This window comes from Podarcis vaucheri (assembly GCF_965113315.1).
Source record: "Podarcis vaucheri genome assembly, chromosome: 5".
In the NCBI taxonomy this organism is placed as follows: domain Eukaryota; kingdom Metazoa; phylum Chordata; class Lepidosauria; order Squamata; family Lacertidae; genus Podarcis; species Podarcis vaucheri.
In genome coordinates this window covers 29126190-29147220 of record NC_138763.1, presented here as the reverse complement: position 1 = coordinate 29147220, position 21031 = coordinate 29126190, and the positions used below count along the sequence as shown (strand labels likewise).

At 43.2% G+C, this 21031-nt stretch overlaps 1 protein-coding gene and 1 long non-coding RNA gene across 2 annotated transcripts; both read right to left on the bottom strand.

Annotated features, from left to right (window-relative positions):
- Nucleotides 1-516: 516 nt before the first annotated feature.
- LOC309533739 lies at nucleotides 517-4200 on the bottom strand. Its single transcript, XR_014220442.1, has 2 exons — nucleotides 2822-4200; nucleotides 517-2791 (listed from the first exon to the last, which is right to left on the bottom strand). It is a non-coding gene; the product is annotated as an uncharacterized lncRNA (long non-coding RNA).
- A 3121-nt stretch (nucleotides 4201-7321) lies between these two features.
- On the bottom strand, nucleotides 7322-18412 carry PAQR9 (progestin and adipoQ receptor family member 9). Its single transcript, XM_082224446.1, has one exon. It carries the CDS (start codon nucleotides 14426-14428, stop codon nucleotides 13067-13069), a length of 1362 nt encoding a protein of 453 aa, XP_082080572.1. The 5' UTR covers nucleotides 14429-18412; the 3' UTR covers nucleotides 7322-13066.
- Nucleotides 18413-21031: the final 2619 nt, after the last annotated feature.

Below are 21031 nucleotides of genomic sequence, written 5' to 3'. Positions count from 1 at the left end.
GTGCTGACACTGAAGAAATGATAGGGCCCTAACTTTGTCTTGTAATATAATCACTGTAGGACCAGCTAGGCTGATTCTACTGAAATGAAACCACTGACAAAGTGTTCAAGGCTCCTATGTACCCCAATGTAGCCTTTTTGAAACTTAACACATTTCAAAATTGTTCAATTCAATGACATATGGTTTTCCTTTTTAGTTGCTCATATTGGCTAGATCCAGAGAGAGCCATGCTTAAAGTGAGCACAATGAAATCAAAGAGATTTAAATCAGCTAAGACTGATTTGTCCCACTGATTTCAATGGGTCTGCAATGAGCATGAGTAACACCCATTACATCTTCCAGATTGCATCACAGTCTAAGTGACAGTAAAAATGCAGTGAGAACACTTATGTACACATTGCATGGAATCGCTACAGCTGCGAAGGCCATCATTTACATGTAACATGGGAGACAATGGGAATTGTGGTCCAGCAGATCTAATGTTCATAAGCAAACTTCACAAGTTGATCTAAAAGCTGATTTCAGAAACAGTTTTATTTGGATTTCTTTACTTCCCCCCTTTCTGCCCAAAAATGTACAGTACCTTGATTTGACAATATAATTAGCAACCAAGACTTTTAAGAACAAATCCTTTAAAAAGCAAACAAGCAAACACAAAAGATTAAAATAAACACTTGCACTTTGCTATCTTCGTTTTCACAGGCATCATGTTAACAAAACCCTGTGGCAAGAACAAGTGCTCAACACACCAGCAGGTACAAGGATATCCCTAACAAATTCCATTCAATAAACTCTTAAATACAGCAGCAAACTCAGAAATATGAACTCATAGTGGGATGTACAATACAGGCCCTTTAACCATGGAGTTCCTTCACTGGTAGCCCAGGGGAAATTGTTGCCCATTGGATCAGACAAGAACCCCCCAGAAATGAACAGACATTGACATGGTACACGTATCTTCTTCTCCTTCCTGTAATAGAAAAGGGATGGAAGGAGAAGGGAGGAGAGCTGCAAGGTTGATAAAGAGAGGCTGGAAAGTGACTGGAGAAGGATTCCCCCCCCCCCATTGCAGCCATCAACCAGGGAGACTATAAGTAGTTTCCACGGCACCTGATTTAAGGCTCCTGAAGGTGGCTGAATGAAGGTCTCTTATTTCAGCTTCCCAGCCTCAAAAACACAGTGCAACTTTATTTGGCCCAGTTCTGGGGACACGCCTCCCCTCCTCTTTTTTGCCACCCTGCAAGGAGGCAGAGGGAAAGAATGCATGCAAGGAAAAGGTGCATAGCCCCAGATCCATGGCAGGTCACCAAGGAAGCAGTTGTTCAATGGCTGCTCTTGTTCCCCCTGAACACAGTACTTGGAAGTGGTATTAGACAGCGTAACAGCAAGCTGCACATCCTCCGTCCCTGCTGATGTGAACAGAGGGCCCGCCACATCTCTCCTGGGTGTGCGCATGTCTGTGAGCTGTACCTGTATTAGCAGCACACAACCTCTTTTTAAGCGAGATACACATAGTCCTCCACTGTGCCTGATATTCCGAACTATGTTGCACCAGGTCTCCACAAATTTGACAATGAATAGCTCAAGCCTACCCCAGGGCAGGGCAATAGGCACCCTGTTCAAATATGCTGTTTTTATTTAAACATTTCCACTGAAGGGAGAGTTTCTACTTCCAGGGAGATGCTGACATATGAGTGCTTCCAAACATGTGAGCTATATTCACCTGGGCTCACCTCTTTTACCCTCCCCCCCAAAAAATTATTGGGTTCATCGGGTGACAACAGCAGAAAACAACTATTTTTGCAGTTTGCATCCTGGCTGTGGAATGGTCTCCCCAGAAAGACTTGCCTAGTGCTCGCTTTGTGGTCCTTTTGGGCCAAGACCCTTTTATTTTCCTAGTCCTTCGACTCTTACATTTTAAAATCTAAAATTTATTTCTTGGTGAGGATTTGTTCTACTGATTTTGTTCTCCTGGTTTATATTTTATTGTTTGTACTTGCATTTTACTGTTATTAAAAGCCATTCAGAAAACTCTGTTATTGGGCAGCAAATAAATATTGTGAATGAATGAGTAAGTAAATACATTCAGCTACACTTCTGAATTGACTCTAAAAACCAAAATCCCATTCTGCAGCAAGTGTGATTGCAGTTTATGCCTCTATTAGCAATCTTTCCAGGGAGATACACATACCACAACTTCTGAAAATAAAATTGGCCTTAAAGAATACATAGGTGCTGGAGTTATCTCTCTTACTCTGTTATGTTGGGCAGCTCCCAACAGAAGGACAGAGAAGGAAAAATTCTCAGCAGGCTGTTATCAACAAGCAACACATGGGAGAGAAAGAGATCTGCATTTTTATAAGATCAAGTACTTACAGGCACACCCTGGCTCTTTAAAAACCAAAGACAGCAAAAATAAATTACATAATAACCAAGAATAAAATAAGATAAATATCCAGTGGAAGTCACTGAGAATTAACTGGCTTTAATCCAAACCCTTTAAACTGGCTGAAGCACAGACTGCCCTTCAAATTTATCCAGATCTGATTACCACCACTCATCGAGTAAGTCCCTAGATATATTTTGTCTGTCTCACCTACTCAGATGTACCATTCAGAAAAGTAGTTTCAAAAAGAGGACCACGAGGGTTGGGAAAGGGATAGAGTCTTTGAAGCTACCATTTTGTCCCCACTTACTTGGGAGTCAGCCCCACCTGACTGTGAATAATTTTCTCTGAAGTAACATTATTACATCTGGGGAACATTGCAGTCATTTCAGTGTGTAACTGTACCTTGCGTTTCACTCTGAAAGGTGAAACAACACTGTACCAGCGTTGTACCAAAACAAATACAACAATATAAAACCAACAAGAATTTCCCCTATTTATTTTCACTGGCAGGACAGACAGTGACTTGTTTCTAAGCATGTACTAAAGGTAAATTCCGGGCAAAGCAATAAATATTTTCAAAAGAAACATGTTTGCCTTACCCCTCTCTTGCAATTCTGTATTCTGTTGTAAAGACACTTTGCTGTTCACACCATACCTGGGTAAGGCATTTTGGTAACGACAATGAGAATTTGCAGTGCAATCCTAACCATGTCTATTCAGAACTAAGTCCCATTGAATTCAATAAGGTTTACTCCCAAGATCACTTCTGCATTTTTGAAACAGAAACTGAACCACAAGTGGAAGGGTTTGCAAGCATTTGTTTGTTTGTTTAAATCTTACAGGCATAAATGCCTCTTCTACAGATAAGAAAATGAACCACCAGAAGTAAACAACACTCTTAGTGTCAAACACTCCATTAGTTCTTTCTGCATTGCTTTCAAAGTGTTTCGAAGACACTTATTCATAAACATTTCTGATGAGGTAGTTAAGCAAATAATCCCCATTTTATAGGTGGAGTAACTGAGAAGGATGACTGACTACATGTCTGGCATAATCCTGTTGACTAAATTCCTATGCACAATCAATGGAACTTAATTTGGGTAGGGGGATCTTAATTCCCCAGTGAGGACAACAAAACTGCATTTCAAAAAAGTGAGCAATCTAGACAAAGCTAAGCACTACAACATACTGTTGATTTCTCTGAGTGTTAATCAAGCATGTGCTTGAAATCGGCAGCACTTTAAAAAGTGCCGAAGCTTTGCTGGATTGCACCACAAAGCCACGACCACAGTGCCCCAACATGGCATCAGCAGCTGGAAGATACCCAAGACTCAAATAAGCCCTGTTTCCCCCTCCCCACATTCATACGCACATTATGCAGCGATGTAAGTTGCAATGAATGGAGCTGGATGAGTAGCAATATAGAGAACGCCATAGACCTCTTATTGTCTGTAATAACTTTCAGTCTGCTACCTGAAATATAGGCAAGGATGGGGACTTACAAGGCTCTACACCAAGAATGAGGAACCTGTGGCCTTCCTGACCTTGTTGGACGACAACTCCCATCATCTCTGACCATTAGCCATGCTGGCAGAAGTGGATGGGTGTTGCATTCTAACAACACCTAGTGGCCTCCAGGCTCTCTGTCCTGCTTTCTGCCCATGGTTGAACCAGATTGTGTCCCAAGTGTTTATGGTGAAGTTCTTAATTACATTTTCTTCTTATGAAAAACTTGTGAATGACTATACTGACTGCTGGCAACCAAACTGGTATTAGAATCCAGGTGCAACTTTAATTCTCAGCTCTGTGCTCCAACACTGTAACGTGCATAATTGTGATCCTCCAGATATTGTTGGACTACAATTCCCATCGTCCCTGACCACTAGCCACATTGGCTGGGGCTGATGGGAGTTGGAGTCACCCAACAACATCCTGCTGTAAGGCATGTGGACAACAACCAAATGATTTTAGCTAGTTTCAGAGTACAACGTCCCCGTACAATTTTGCCAGGAGGAATACAGAAGATGGCTTCTACTGATTCAAACACAGAAAATAGTCAAGTTACAGTTCTGTTGGAATGGCTAACTAGGTGGGAGTCTGAACATGAGAAACTAAGTTGAAAAGAAGCTCAGAATGAGTAAGGCAGAGTGGTAACGTTTTTGTCTGCCTGTTCCATTTCTACATATTAAACATGGAGAATTGTGGATTCACAACCTTTTCTGTGGCCTCTCAACTTGAAAATGTTAGCCTCAGAAAGGGATGAATATTTTGATGCCAGTCCTAAGGATACCATTTTTGAAAAAGTGCAGCTGATGAGATGGGCCGTGGTCCTTGAAAATTTATGCCGTAATAAATTTGTTAGTCTTTAAGGTGCCACAATAATCATTGATGTTCTCACTCAGAAGCAAATCCCATTGATTTCAATAGTAGATAGGTAGCCGTGTTGGTCTGCCATAGTCAAAATAAAAAAATTCCTTCCAGTAGCACCTTAAAGACCAACTAAGTTAGTTCTTGGTATGAGCTTTCGTGTGCATGCACACTTGGTATCTGAAGAAGTGTGCATGCACACGAAAGCTCATACCAAGAACTAACTTAGTTGGTCTTTAAGGTGCTACTGGAAGGAATTTTTTTACATTGATTTCAAGGAATCGAATTCTGAATAAATGTGTTGTGAACCGCCCTGAGACCCATGGGTATACGGTGGTATACAAATTTAATGAATAATAATGATGGTGAACAAATGCTTTGAAGTGCACTTTTAGCTGCACTCTTAGGTAGGTACAACTGACATACAAATGAATGTACTCCAGGCCCCACTTTCAGACATTCTGTAACATGTAGTATGGTCAACTTGGGATGAAAAATAAACAAACTGAGAACTGGAACATGTTCTGCAGCAACTGGAAACATTATGTTTTGTGGCATATATATCACATAAACTCTCAAACAAAATGTTTTGCCAAAGCCAGCAGGTTTCCCTTGGTACGCACAGCACCTGCCCTTTATAAGTGTGTATAAAGATGCTTTCAGGATAACATCCACTGGTGCACTATTTTACGAAACACAGTTGTAAGCCTTGTATGGCTTGAGGGCCACATTCTGTTCTGCTAAACCTTCCAGGGGCCTCATGCCAGCCCAGAGGCAAAAGTGGGCAGGGCAGCAACTGTAAGTTTTAACTTTATGCGGTATGCTAGTTTCCTCACTCATACACCTTTCTGTCTTCTATCCAAACAAACAAGGGGTCATGATCAGAGTTCAAGATCACATTCCAGCAAAAACACCTGAGGCTAGTGTGAAGCAAGGCTAGTAAGGGGTGTGGCCTGGGTAGAGGGGGTGTGTCAGGGGAGGGTGTGTCACCTGGGGGTGGAGCCCTGAGGGCTAAATAGGCTTATAGGGCTGGTCCCTGGATCTGAGAATTCCTACCCCTGGTCTGTTAGGGAATCTTCCATAAAGGGGGTCCATTGCTCAAATACCAATGAACAATGGCCATCCCATTCCCCTACAATGTTTTAGAGAAAGGCGTTGAATCCAGACACATTACAGAAAGGAATGAATATTCAAAACTTTGTACAGATCTCTTCCCTAAACAGCCCTCAGTGGCAGAGTTGGTGTCTGGACATAGCATATGTCTACAGATATAATGAATGGCGTCGTGCCCTCATACCTATCTGGAGTTGCCTCTTGCTCACAAATAACGTAGCATAGATTTTGCCACTGACTTAAAAACAAAAAGAAAATGATGGACCTTCATATTATAGAAGCTTTCTCTCCATATTTACGGACGATAAATCAACAATTAGCAAACTATGCCGCCTTTGCTATAGGTGTGCCATTCAACGGGGCTAAAACATTCAAATACTTGCACCCTAGATATCCTGCATAGAAATGTGGCAATCGATATCTGAAGCACAGATAGCCTTAGCAAGGATTTTCAATTAAAAAATGGTGATCTAACGTGATCTATTTTTTCGGCTGTCTTATTATTTCTTGTTATGACATAAATTGGGTTTACACCGCCCAGAAATTCAAATGGGGTGAAGGGCAGTATATAAAGATTTCTAAACAAATATTTGCCCTCTGATAGATCCAGTAAAACACATGTAAGCAACCACAAGTAACAACTGACTCCTTAGGTGGACTTGGGATGGTTAGCATGCTTCATATCCATGGATCATGAAACTACTCCCGACTAGGAGAAAGGCTGTTAGGTCTCTAGGTGGAAAGAGTAGTAAAGTAAGTAGCTGTAAGAACAGCTAACACCATATCAACACCATAAGCTTTTATCTGTAATTGAGATATATATAGAAGCCATCACATGGTCTAAATATCAAATGTATTTTTACCGTTCGCCACGGCCTTTCTGACATTGCTTTGCAGGATGCCCCTGACGACGTAACTAGTAAGCACAAAAAGCAAAACAAAAAACCCACCCGCCACTCATTATACTGTATAAACCTCTTTTCAGATTTAAATTGGACTCTGAGGTTTCTCATAGCAGTGAGAGTGTTAACTCCTTGACTTTTCCATTTTCCAGTGCATTTCTTAATTGCTGAACTCGATGCTCTAATGGCCTCTCCTGGAGAAATGCTTCGGATAAATTATTTATTTTGAAGGCTGGGTGAGTCATTTTGGGGGCAAATCATTAAAACAATTATGTTGTTCTGGATGAATTTCACCCCAACAACAACATTTATTTTTAGCAAGCCCATGTCAGATTCACTGTGCCGTATACGCGGAATATGTGCAGAATACGATAAAAGGTTAAAACCTGCAGCTGCTCCTCATTTGGAGAAGAGAAGCGTATGAAACATGAAACTATACAAAGTCACAGGCTGGGCAGACTTAGCTAAAGAGAAACAAAATGTTGATATACTGCATATTGTCCAATAAACATGTATTTCCCCAGCCAGGCCATTTTTTTCTTTTTATATAATGCTTAGCCATAACTGAGACTAATGAAGGTTAAGGCCACAAAATGTGTACCAAACTGTGGTTTCACATTCTAGATTGTGGCCGATACTTAATTTATAATTGTACTGATACCTGTTATCTTACTGGGCTTGGTGTTTTAAATTGGTTTTAACACCTGTCATTCGACTCATGGCCTGCTATTTGTTGTTTTAATGTGATGACTGTAATTTTCAATAGTTGGTGGTACTCTCTGTTAGCTGCTCTAGAAACTTCATTGGAGTTGAAGAGTGGAATATATATATGCACATTTAATTTTTTTATATAAAAAAATCCTAATGTATTAAAATGTAACAGTTAGCCATGGTTAAGGAAAGCATAATGATGGTTTAGCATTAATCCGGTGCTGATAATCATTCAGTCACCAGGCGAAAATGTTTCTTTATAAATAGGCCTTTGGCTGATTAAACATTCTACAGTATGGCCTTTTAAATGTGTTTATGGGAGAAAGGTTATTGCTGTGATTTCTGTGTTCTTGTTTTATTATGTATTTGTGTTCTCATTTTGTATTTTTATGTTGTGAACCACCCTGTGATCTTCAGATGAAGGGCAGTATACAATTTAATAAACAAATATAAATCTCAGCTCAGTTATCCACAATATGAACAATCCTTTCCCCTCCCCTCACACAGCCCCTCTGCTCCTAGCAGACACACAACTAAACCAGGAGCCCTGTAATTATTCATAGTTTCCCATTTTGCCCAAACCTGAAAACAATAATTATTCGCTGCAGAACAAGTCAGGATGTTAAACCAACTTCAAATTATGGTTTAATATCCTGGAAGCTGGCAACCATAGCTTCCCAGTTTGGATTAAATGGGAAACTATGGTTGGCCGAAGAGTTCCTGGTTTGCTCTGCTGCAGGCATAGGCAAAAAACTTGTTCATCTTGGCTTATTAAGCAGAACCCAACCATTCTATCTGCGGGAGGGCCTCAGTGTTCTGGTCTTATCTGTGATTTGATGATCTAAGAGAAGAGTACCTATGTTTCAAATCAAACCAGGAACAATCCACTAACAAATGATACCATTTATTTCCAGTGGAGAAAACCAATGGTTTGCCACCTAAACTTCATAGTATAATATCCTTGCATTATATAGTACCATACAGCTATGTCATGACAATTATTGTCACGATTTGCTCGGATTATGTTATCTCCCCCTCTGGAAAAAATACTGCCTTGCTTACAGCCTTAAAATGATATGAGTACTGACAGAATGTCTGGTCAAGAATAAAAGCAACTGTTCATCACAGAACAACTTTTGAACTGAAATACCCTGAACTGCTCTAGAATTTCTTCATTAAGGGGGTGGGGGTGCTCTTTATCCACACATCTAACAGGAAACTGAAAAAACAGAGTCACCTAAAAAAAACAAAACACCTTCGGATTATCCTGAAATTAGGTGACTCTTAATGCCCATCTATGACTGCACAATGTTGAATTAGGAAATAGCAGAGGAACAGAGAAAGAGGACAGAATGACAATTTTACTTCTCCTAAGTTCCTGACAAATAGTTCACTCTTCCAAGTTGATCCTGATGTTTTCCTTACATTTTGAAGTATTCAATTTAGGCCAACCCACAATACGTGTTGTTTCTGCTATCAAAATTCAGGGCCACCGCTACATGATAAGGCTACTTATCAGTGCCTACGAAACAAAATGGCTATGTTGTCAATATGGGAGTCTGAACATGAGTTGGTGGAAATTACAAGAGGGGAGAGAGTGTTGTTGTGCATCCCATAGGGATCTAGTTGACCATTGAGAGAACGGGATAGTGGACTAGATGGGCCTTTGGCCTGATCCAGCAGGGCTTTTTTTACATTCTTATGTAGGATTATGGATCAACAGAGGGGTAGCTGTGCTAGTTCATTATAGTAAAAAATAAAAATCATTTAGTATTGTGGCATCAAAAAGACTAACAGGTATATTGTAGCATAAGGTTTTGTGAACTGGAACCCACCATCACACACACAAAGAGGTACCTTCACTTGGTAGATTTTCTACAGTCATACCTGGAGGTATAGAGGGTGCAAAATAGTAAACAGTGGAGCCCAAAAGCCATGAAATTCAACAGTCAGTAATGTTTCCATGAGAAGCTCAGATGTATGCAAAATAAGCACAGTGACCACTCCCAACTGCAGTAATGCTCTGTGCTTTGCTATGCTAATTCAAAGCCCAGAGTGGAAGAGAAAGATTTGTTTCCAATTTGACTCTTAAAATAATTGATTCAAACTGCTTATATGTACATTCAAATTTGGCATTTCCGTGCTGGAACCTCCCTTGGAAAACTCCTTTTGGTTTTGGACTGCAGTGACTTTCCTGTAAGCAGCAGTGCGTTCTGGGAGAGTGAAATATTCTGCTGTTTTCTTTTTAATAGCTGATGTACACAGACTTTGGGCAAAAGACTGACCTGTTTGTGTTAGGCAAGACAGCAAAAGGGTGTTTGTTTGTAAGCAAGGAGAGGCCTCTACCCAAAGGTCTGCAAGATTATGGCTGACCACGTCGGACAATGATATTCCTTTTCATAGGTCCTGTGGCTGGCTTGATCTCTAAGAGTTCCCTTACCAGCAACAGGACAACTAGTGAGACACACACCTGAGGAACCAGATTCTGCAACAAACCTAGACTATATCAATTTAGGGTAACAACATTACACAATCTAACATTACCCAACAAGAAGGTAATAACATTACACAAGGCCACTCTGTCAGGGGCTCATTCACCTGCTCCTCTCTGAACTGGATATATGCAGTGACCTGCAAACATTGTCGTTTTGCTGTCTACCGGGGACAAACTAGACACAAATCTGACACAAAAAATGGAGAAGCTCACAAACCAGGGAGACAACATTCCAATCCTCTCTTCTGGAAGCTTGCCCCCTTTAAGCAGGCAATTAGGACCTTCCTCTTTAGACAAGTGTTTTGTTATTTCTCCGGCTTAGTTGTTTAATTGTTTTTAAATGCCGGCTCTTGGCTTTATCCTCACCGGTGACACTTTTATGATCGTAGTTGTGCTGTTAATGTTTTAAAACTGTATCCGTTCTTTGAGAATCACAATGATCAAAAGCATAAACAAATAAATAAATCACCCAGGACACCGCTGTTGATGAACAGACAGCTGATGAACAGAACAACTTCAATAGGAGCCCCGATGTAAAACTGCCAAACTATAATTGCTTGTAGGAGTCTGATTTGATTCATTTAGGGCTTGACTGTGCCCAAGGTTCTCTCCCACACTATGGGTATTCAAATTAGCACAGGAAAGCTAAGAAGATTATAATCAATTACCGGCATTGTGAGTGGTCACTGTGCTGAGTTTGCACAGAAATGGCACAGCATGTCTTGCCCACAATTCAGGTTGTTCTTTGCTATGCTGCTTATGATCCCATCACTGCCCCCAGTTTGTGTGTGTGTGTGTGTGTGTGTGTGTGTGTGTTATATTCCAACTGACGAAACACTTCATGCACCTGATGAAATGGGTTCTAGTCCATAAAAGCTTATTATTGTAGGTTTCTAAACGCTGGTTTTTCTTCTTGGAATAGGAATCATGGACCAGTGCTTTGTTTACTTCCACAACTCTCCTGAAACAGTACAGTTGTGGATTTTCTCTCTGTGCCTCTGAGCTTTTATTTTCATAAGTTTTACTGATGATTTGTTTACACAATCAAAATTCAGAAGTAGTCAGTCCCTCCCCCCGAGTTATAGTCCTGAGATAACAGTTGCTATCAACGTGAACATAAAATTTTCAGCATCTTTCATGAATACTTCCTTGTCATCTATCCTGGGACATCCACATATTTTTCTATGAAACTGTAAACGTGACCAAGAGGTGTAACAACCCTGCCACTATCATATAGCACAGGAGGTGATAAAAGAACTTGCCGTTGGATTGTTGTAAAGCTCTCTTTCAGCTCAACTCTGCCATACCCCCCTGGATATGTATGTATGTATGTATGTATGTAAGCAAATCAGAAAGTTTGTTCTGTGTCTGTTATGCCAGGATAACTAATAGTGCAATCATATTCTGACATGTTAATACAGTGGTACCTCGCAAGACGAATGCCTCGCAAGACAAAAAACTCGCTAGACGAAAAGGTTTTTTGTTTTTTGAGCTGCTTCGCAAGACGATTTTCCCTATGGGCTTGCTTCGCAAGACGGAAACGTCTTGCAAGTTTGTTTCCTTTTTCTTAACACCGTTAATACAGTTGCGACTTGACTTCGAGGAGCAACTCATAGAACGCGGTGTGGTAGCCTTTTTCGAGGTTTTTAAAGACTTCGGTGATTTTTGAAGCTTTTCCAAAACTTTCCCAACACCGTGCTTCGCAAGACAAAAAAAATCGCAAGACGACAAAACTCGCGGAACGAATTAATTTCGTCTTGCGAGGCACCACTGTAAACTCACTGGTGATTTGGTCCTGTATTTAGTGCTACTTTTTCTAAGATGTTCTGAAACTATGTTAGTTCTAAAGTGAACAACTCCTTCAGCTATACTTTCAGCTTATGTGCCATTTATATAAATGTGCACCCTTCACAACTGACAAGAGATGCATATTTTGTAAATGGGCACCAGAACCAGAGTACAGCTGTACCTTGGAAGTTAAGTGGAATCTGTTCTGGAAGTCTGTTCGACTTCCAAAACATTCGAAAACCAAAGTGTGGCTTCTGATTGGCTGCAGGAAGTTCCTGCAGCCAATTGGAAGCCAGGGAAGCCCTGTTGGATTTTCGGCTTCCAAAAGAATGTTTGAAAATCGGAAGAGTCACTTCCGAGTTTCAATCGTTCGGGAGCCAAAACATTAGACTCACAAGGCGTTCTGTATAAAGGTATGACTGTATTTTGCAAGCATTTTGCAAGAGACGGGCTTTATGTGTAGAGGTTGGGCTGGCTATGTTCCCTGCTCACCTTTTGTTTCTCACAGTTTAACCAACAGCTTTTGATCAAATTATAACCCAGTTCCACTATAGTTCACAGTTACTTAAAGGTATTTCTATACAGAAGTTTTAAGTACTGCGTTTGCCTTGGGGCCAAGGCAAGTTAATGCAAAAAGAAACAGAACTCAATCTGCTTGTGTTGAAAACCAAGTTCCAGTGCATATGACTTCAAAATACTTTAACAGAAAATGCACACACACATCCTTGAGTGCATCATGTGCATTATCTGGTTTTAAATCTCAACAGTTTGTCAGTGCAGGCCTAGCATATATTGCTAATTGAAATAACATCTCCTAGACAGTCTGAAATCAGTAGATAGCATTCATATGGTCCATGCATATTGTTCCCCTGAAACCTTGATCCTAGGCACATTAGTTGAAAGTAAGACGGTGCGGCTTGCTTTCAAAAAATTTACTGAGGATCAAATTGTAGGAGAGTTCAAGAAAGGGTCCTAAATGGCTTTTCTTTGTATCCTAAGCAGCAATAAATAAGAGTAAGTTGTATACAGTGATGCGGCTAGAGCGCCTTTTTCTAAAATCTAAATTTGTTTCCAGAGAAACAGAAGTGTTCATTTTCCCCTAAGGAGTTCAGTGCTTGATTTGGACGAATTCAGTGCTCTTCTTAGCACCTTTCTCTGAAAGGTACCAGGGCTTCTTAGAGAGTTAACCTCCTTGAGTTTTTCTGCGGCAAGCCAGCAAAATAAAATATTTTTTTTAAAAAAAAACACCCTCCGGGCGATTTAAATGGAGACCTGCAACAGAAACCGTAAGGGGAGGCTACCTCAATCGCGTTTGCAGGCTTCCGGGACGTTGAGAAACTTCCTGATGACCAGGCCCAGGCACAGTATCAAGAGCAGCATGTAGCCCACCGTGCCCGCGAAGGTGGGCGAGGCGGGCGCGTGCCCTTGCAGGAACTGCTGCAGGCCTTCCTCGACGTAGAAGAGCTGGTCGTAGATGCTGAGGAAGGTGAAGATGTGGAAGAGCTGGTGGCTGTGGCCGATGATGTCGAAGAGGCCCGGCTGGATGCGCTCGGGGATCTTGCTGACGTTGAAGAAGGCGGCCACCAGGAGCCAGAAGTAGCGGCGGTAGAAGTGGACGAAGAGCGTGGGGTTGTGGCCCTGCAGGTCGAAGAGGAGGCTCTCCAGCATGATGGGGCAGGCCATGCTGAGCGGCATGACGAAGACGAAGGTGCGGATGGCGAAGGGGTAGGCGCAAAACTCGGAGCGGCTCTTGCAGCAGGCCACGGTGCAGGCCACGGCCAGCGCGAAGGCCACGGGCAGCACCAGCGCGCTGTAGGCGGCCAGCGGCGCGCTGCAGTCCACGTGCCAGCCCAGGCGCTGCTGCAGGTAGCGGCTGAGCGCGCGGGGCTCCAGCAGGCTGAGGCCCGGCAGCAGGTAGTAGTAGTAGGCCACGGTGCTGGCGAAGCCGTAGTAGCTGATGGAGGCGTAGTCCAAGTAGAAGAAGGCGGCGCGCAGGCGCAGCGACAGGCAGCTGAACACATGGGCCGTGCAGCTCATGGCGAAGGTGAGCAGCACGCCCGACGCGTAGCACCAGAGCGGCAGCAGCGCCGGGTGGTGGAAGGGCACGTCGCCGGCGCCGCGCAGCAGCAGCAGGCGGCAGAACTTGGCGGCGAAGAGCAGCAGCGGCACGAAGTGCGTCCAGAAGTTGAGCGTCTCGTTGGTGGGCTGCAGCACCGACGCCAGGCACTCCTGCGCCGTGCAGTGCAGGCGCCGGTAGCCCGACAGGATGAAGCACTCCACGAAGTCGTCGGGGACCTCGTCCCAGCGCAGCAGCGGGCCGGGGCCGCCTTCCCGACGAGGCGGCGGCCGGCCCGAGGAGCGGGCAGGCTTGGGCGACGGCGCGGCTCCAGGGGGCACCTGGCCCTCGTCGGATCCGCCGACCGCGGGCATCCTGGCGCCCTCCTCCCTCGACGGCTCCCCGGCGTGGGGCTGGAGGAGAGGCCGGCCGCCGGCTGCTGCGTGCCGCTTAGAGAAACAGCAGCCCGAGCCGGGATTGTGATGTAAGCTCACCAAGGCAAAGCCGCTTTCCTTGCTGCTACTGGAGGAGTTGCGGTGGATTTGTGCTTCGCCCGAGCAGCGCCGGCGGCCACCGCCTCCTCCTCCTCCTCTTCCCGCATCATTCATTGCAGCAAGGGCAGGAGGCAGGCAGGAGCAGCAGCAGCAGCAGCCGCCTCGCTCGCCCCCAGCCAGCGCGCAGCAGCAGCTCCTGCAGGGAGAAACGGCAGGCGCATCGCCGCGGTAATTCTAGCCCGGCCAGGCACGCCTGGGTCAATTTCTATAGCTCAGCCAGACTCCCCACCCGCTTGCGCCGCGGCTTCGGTTTCTTAAATCATCTGCGAGGAAAGTTTCCCCTTTCCCAACTGCGCCCTCGGTGCCGCGCGCCGGTTGAATGATTGATGCCCCCGACGCAAGGCATAGACTGCAGTGCCTTTCAGCTCTCCGGGAGCACCGATTAATTGCTAAAGCCGGGGATGCCCCGCCCCCGCCGCCGCCGCGTGAGCCCTCCCTCCCTCCTTCCCTCCCCCCCTTGCCTGCCTGCCTTCCCATCTGTCACTTTCTCTGAATACTAGGCGAAACCCTGGCCAAGAAAAGGGATCCCTTCTGCTCTCTCCGCGGAGCTGTCCTCCTCTCACTGGTAATTCGATCTCCTTAGGCTTACCTTGGAGGTCTCTCGATGTCAGCTCCTGTGCTTGAACGTTGACGGGGGAGAAGGCAAGAGGCTGATGTTATAGAGGCGTGCACAAAAGCCATAGATTTAGGCGCAGTGAAAATTGACTTAAAGCAACATGTCGCGATGCGTTCATTAACAGACACAAAGATCTGCAGCCTCATTTGTGGGCAGCCCATTCAATACAGTAGGGCTTGGTTCTGCTTTTCCTGTAACTGGGCTGTAACTTCTGACAACAGTAAACAAAAAGGACCCAAGGGGACAAGACACACTTCAGTACTAGAGCATAGAGATTTTTTTTTAACAAACAAGTTAGTGTGAGCCCTTAAAGATACATCAACTAAACAATTTACTTTAAAAAAACCCAAAATATTGCTTGTTCTATGATAATTAACCCATATAATGGCATTGTGTTGTACATTTTAATGCAAATTAATGTGTACAGCACAATATCATTCTGTGGATTATTAAACTGACTGGTATATGCTTGACCTTTGTGAGATAAAGGGCCTGCTTTTTCCATGCCAGATGGTGTGGAATGATGGTGTGGCCATGATTTTTAGAGCACTTCCAGACTGCCATTACTTTGGGGTGGGATTCAGACCCATCCTGGAAAATTCAGGCTGCACAATTAAAGCTGATTTTGAGCCCTTTTGCAACAAAGCCTCTTTCCCAAAAGATAAGACTTTTTGTGACAAGTGAGTATGCACTGGAAAGTGTGGGATAATGCTTGATGCAACATTGTCTAATCTCACAAATCATGATGAATGCTCATTAAATCACTCATGTAAGCTTCTCTTGCCCTTGATAAACAGATACACCAAAAAGCTGAATGAAACAGGCCTGTTATCTGTGACTGGCTGTATGGAGCAATTCTTTTGGTTTATCTAGAGTTTCTCTTCCCTCCCTGCCTAAAAGCCTCCTTCAAAACATATTACTGTATTTAAAAATCAGTTGAACAGGGTTTTCGATAGTCATTGCGTATTACAGAAATGTAGGTATTCTTATTGTACTGGGGCATGATGGCTGACCATAACTGATGATCCATTTCAAAAGATGAAATGAAGCAGCCACTTTAAATTTCCCACCAGTTTTAGGTGACCAATAAATAATAAAACAGGGAGATGTAATGTATATGCAACAAATTAATAATTGAAAAGAAAAGACAAAGGAGTGTTATACTGTAAACAATGGGACTTTCCATGTGATTAGATGTGCCCATCAGTGTATCCTGGGTGGCCAGAAGCCTATTAAGTTGCCACTGTGCTTAAGACCCAGGAGTGCAACAATGCCACCCCCCACCCATGATTCTCAGGACCTTATATTTAAAGGCATTCTCTGCCTCCAGTACCTGGAGGCAGTAGCCACCTTGTCTAGAAGCTTTATCCCCCCATGAGTGTCTAATCCCCTTTTAGAGCCATCTGGTGGCACTGAATTCCACAGCTTAATTATTTGCTCTTTGAAGAAGTTACTTTTGTCATGGCTCCTGAATCCAGCAGTAATCCACACATATAACTGGAGGCTGCAGAGGCACCAGCTGAGGAGTCGGATGAAGTTCAGGGTTCTAAGCTGGCTGCCAGATACCAAGAGACCATTGTAACTGAGGCTGTTGGATAGGGGCCTCCAGAAGAACCTCTGGACCACTAGGGACCTTTGTGGGCATCTTCCCCTGAAGAATCAGATGCCTCCCACTACACTTCACCAGTCTAGCAGCACAGGGAGTGCTGTGGAATGGAGAAGGAGTAGCAGTCCTGAGGCCAGAAGATCTGCCCTTTAAAGTTCTCAAGTTCTCCGCAAGCGGGTGGAACCCAGAGGAAGTCGACAGAGGGCTCCTCCACACTTCCATGGAGAAAGCATGGGTCCGAGCAACTTTTGGAGCAAACGTCAATCTGTGGAAAACCCAGTGGTAAAGATCAGGTTTCCCTGGGGGGAAGCGGTGCAAGTGGAAGTCTGGATGAGCCCAGAAGCTTAAAGGATATCAGTCTGCTCCCAACTTTTGCCAGGGCAAGTCATTCACTTGGAGCTATCCGTGGTCCTGTAACTTGTGAACAGCCTGGCCTCCATGAGATGAGGCATCAGATTAGAACAGGACAGTTTGGTTCTTTGTTCTGACACACTCTTCCCTCTTTTCCTCCTTTTCCTGTTTGGCTCCAGGCCAACCAGTCAGTGTGACGCAATGCTTAGCGTAATGGATGATGAACAGGGAGGCAAACCTGCAGTCAACAAAGCTTGCTGGGTGAACTCAATTGCTCATGATCTTTTGGTCTAATGTATCTCACGAGTTGTTTTCAGGATGTGGGGTGGCATCTATTTCCTTGGAGGAAGGGTGGAATAAAAATGCAATCACTCAGATCAAGTCAGAATAAGAGGCAATGAACATGTGGAGAAAGAAAAGAGAACCAAGTGCAGTTAAACAAGCCATGTTTAGCTTTCACACTAGAACAACAGATCCTACACAGAAGAAGATACTGCACATCCAACAAATTTATAATAAAATACATATGGCAAAGGAAAATAGTATTTAATAAATATACAGAGTCATTCTGTATTCCAGCAGGGAAGTGGAAAAATATTAGGGGAAAAACTTTTCAGTACGTAGCAAGAGAAGCTTAGGATCTTTGACCATACCAATTAAATTTCTTTATCTGCAGGCTTAGTATCTATGAAGAATGATGTTTCTCTTTAACTTCATATAATTTGACATTGAGGAATAAGGCTTTTCTTAAGAGCCAGCTAGTACTGGAGTCTATTTTGTGTGCTCTTTCTCCATCTATGAGAATCTGAAATGGCATCAGTGGTATTCTGGCTGTTTTAAGGAACCTTTCTTTCATTTGGGTCCAACTTGTATACAGTATTTGTAAACAAAGACAACACAAGTTTTCAGTGCTCTTCTTAATTACAGGAAACCACTGCTCAGGGAAGTGGAGAGCATTTAATCATACTGTTTAGGGTGCTGCAATAAAAACAAGTTGCAAATGCATAGGCAGTTCCCATAATTCCCCACCCATTTCCCCTCCTCTTAACAACCATGGGAAGTGGTGTAAACTAAGAGATAGTAACTGGCCCAAAGTCACTCAGTCGGCCCTATGGCTAGTGTAAATTTGAACATGGACCTCTCAAGTTCATATCTTGATACTTGAACAAGTCTACCCCAATGGCTCTCATATGGTCAAACTTCCCTCTGAAACCAAATGACTGGTTAAATAAAGTAAAGGATGTTGCCTGTATCGGCAAATTAACTAATATGGTTTGTGTGAAAGAAGGCAGACAGGATTACAGCAGTACCTTGGTTCTCGAACAGAATCCGTTTTGGAAGTCCGTTCGACTTCCAAAAACATTCGAAAACCAAGGTGCAGCTTCTGATTGGCTGCAGGAACTTCCTGCACTCAATTGGAAGCCGTGGAAGCAGAGTCGGATGTTCGGGTAATAATAATAATAATAATAATAATAATAATTTATTATTTGTACCCTGCCCATCTGGCTGGGTTTCCCCAAACAAAGAACAAAGAATGTTAACCAACCAGAACACTCACTTCCAGGTTTGCAGTGTTCAGGAGCCAAAAAGTACAAGTACCAAGGCGTTTGACAACCAAGGTACGACCAAGGTATGATCATTTTGCCAAGAAACGTACACACACACACGTGTGTGTGTGTGTGTGTTTAATTATATACTGGGTAACAAGGTACAAGAAAACACAACCCCACACTCCTTGTTAGGAGTGGCCTAATGCTGTATATTCAGCTGAATTTATTTAAGTGTAAAAGAATCAAAGTAGTTCTGGTAATGTTAAAGAGCCCTGTATTTTTCTTTTGTATTGTTCAGTGTTAATGAGAGTGGTGTTTATTTTCTCCTTTTTATTATTTTTTCTGATTTATTTTATTTTATTGCAAAATGTTTTTGTATTAGCATTGTAAAACCTTTGAGATATCAAGCAAAACATAAAAGGTCAAAAAAGGAGAAAAGAAATAGCTGTGCACCTGGATTAGGAAGTTACTTGCAGGGTGAATCTGATCAAACCTCTCCCTCTCCCCTGGTTATGAAAGATTGTGCTTCTTGTGGCAAGGTAAAAAGAAATTGCTTCTTTTGGTACTCTACACTGAAAATCTCATTTAAATAGGAAGCATAAATTATGCAAAAGAAAATGTGCAGGCGTTTGTTTTTCCTAGTTGATTTAGGAAAGCTTCACATGGTATCTTGAGCAATAAATTTCACTTGGTTGGCAAATGGTTGCAAAACCTATGTATGCAATTGTTTGGCAACTGTTGGTGGGAGAGAACATTCTATGAATAATCTGTGTTTGTGGGAGTACTCTTTGTGTATAGGATTACTTATAGCACGATCCTCTGCATGTCTACCTGGAAACAAATTCTTCTGGGATGTATAGGACTTAAGCAGAGGTACATGTGTTTAGGGTTGCAGCCTAAGGCAGCATTCAAGCTGGAGTAGTTTTATTACTTTTGCCAAGCTGCCATTGTAGACAAATCCATTGTTGGCCTAGTAGCCAAACTTCTTCTGTGCTACAAGACAAGAGTCACGACTGGGAGAGATATTCTGCTTAGGCATTGTGCAGATCATTATTCACCATTGCTAATTTGGCGTGAGGAGAATGTTGGTCACAATGATAATTAAGAAATAAGAGGGCTTTGCACAACAGGCCAAACCCTGTACATTAAGTGAACCACAGGAGGTTCTTTAAGATTTTATCTCTTCTAATACCTCAATCCAGCCTACACATATTAGGCAAGTCAGGTCAAACCACGTGTATATGCAACACATTTACCTGCTTCAGGTGATTCCTCTTCAGGGCTCACCTGCAGTTCCCTTTGCCCCACAATTTATTCTGTATGGTCCATGACTTCTAGGCATGGGTCCAAGATGTTTTTCTTTTGTGCCACCGCTTTCCCTGGGAAAATCTGCCGTTTAACGCTGAATTAGAGCAAGCATCAGTTCGCTGGAAACCCAATGGACATTTGCTCCAATTCAGCAGTAAACAGTGGGTTTCCCCAGGGAAAGCAGCAGGGAAATCCATGCCTAGAAGGACCAAACGGAAGTGTGGGTCAAGCCTTGTTTGGGGTTACCACTTATCTATCACTATAGAAGAGGAAACACATCTCTGGAAAATATGATGTATTTGCATAAAAGCTGCATGTGCTAATTGATGGTAGAGATGCACACTTAGAAATACAGAGCACTCCAAACTGTAGGAATGCTCTATGCCAGCGTACTTTACCCTTATTCCAGACTCTGTTCAGGAGTAGCGCTACTGCTGCCTGAACTGACTGGGACCTGGCAGAGGGAAAAACGAGTCTTTTAAACAGTTTGATTTATGCCACCCTTTTTTGTCAGTATACCTTCTGCTGGATTGCTAGATCCAGTGCCAGATTTACATATAAGATAAACAAGCTATAGCTTAGGGCCACACTCTCTTGGCCCCCCCCCCAAAAAAAAATGTAAAGGAAAAAGACACCTGGATGTACATTTCCAAAATATAAGATAAAAAACAAATAAAATAAAACCTGCACACAGCAACAGTGTTTTGTATTGTGTAGGCTCCTATGATGTACATAATGGGCCCTGCCTGCTAGCCTGCTCCCATATATATATATATATAATATTCAACACAAAAAACAGTGACAATTTGTTGTTGACAAAGGACAGCTGGACATATAAAGGGCCCCATTACCTTCAGTAGCTTAGGGCCTCATCAAACCTAAATCTGTCCCTGGTTAGATCACAAAGGGAATTTGGAATAAGGGTAAGTCTCCCCTTGCCCTGCTTCTGCCCTATGTTGCCTTGCCTGTTTTTCAGGACTTGCTCCAGCTGACGTACACAGGTGCATCTGTGCTTGAGCTGGGATGGAAAACTGCCTATCCAAATTCCATTAATCCAGGCAGAACTTGGGCTTTGGATGCTCCCATAATTACTTTAAATATAAATACCATGCATCTCACGATACTGGGGAAACCTGTAAGCAGGTGGCCTGTGTGCTTGCTCAGTTGGGAACATAGGAATCTGCCTTTGTGCTGTATCAAACCATTGGTCCTCCTAGCTCAGTACT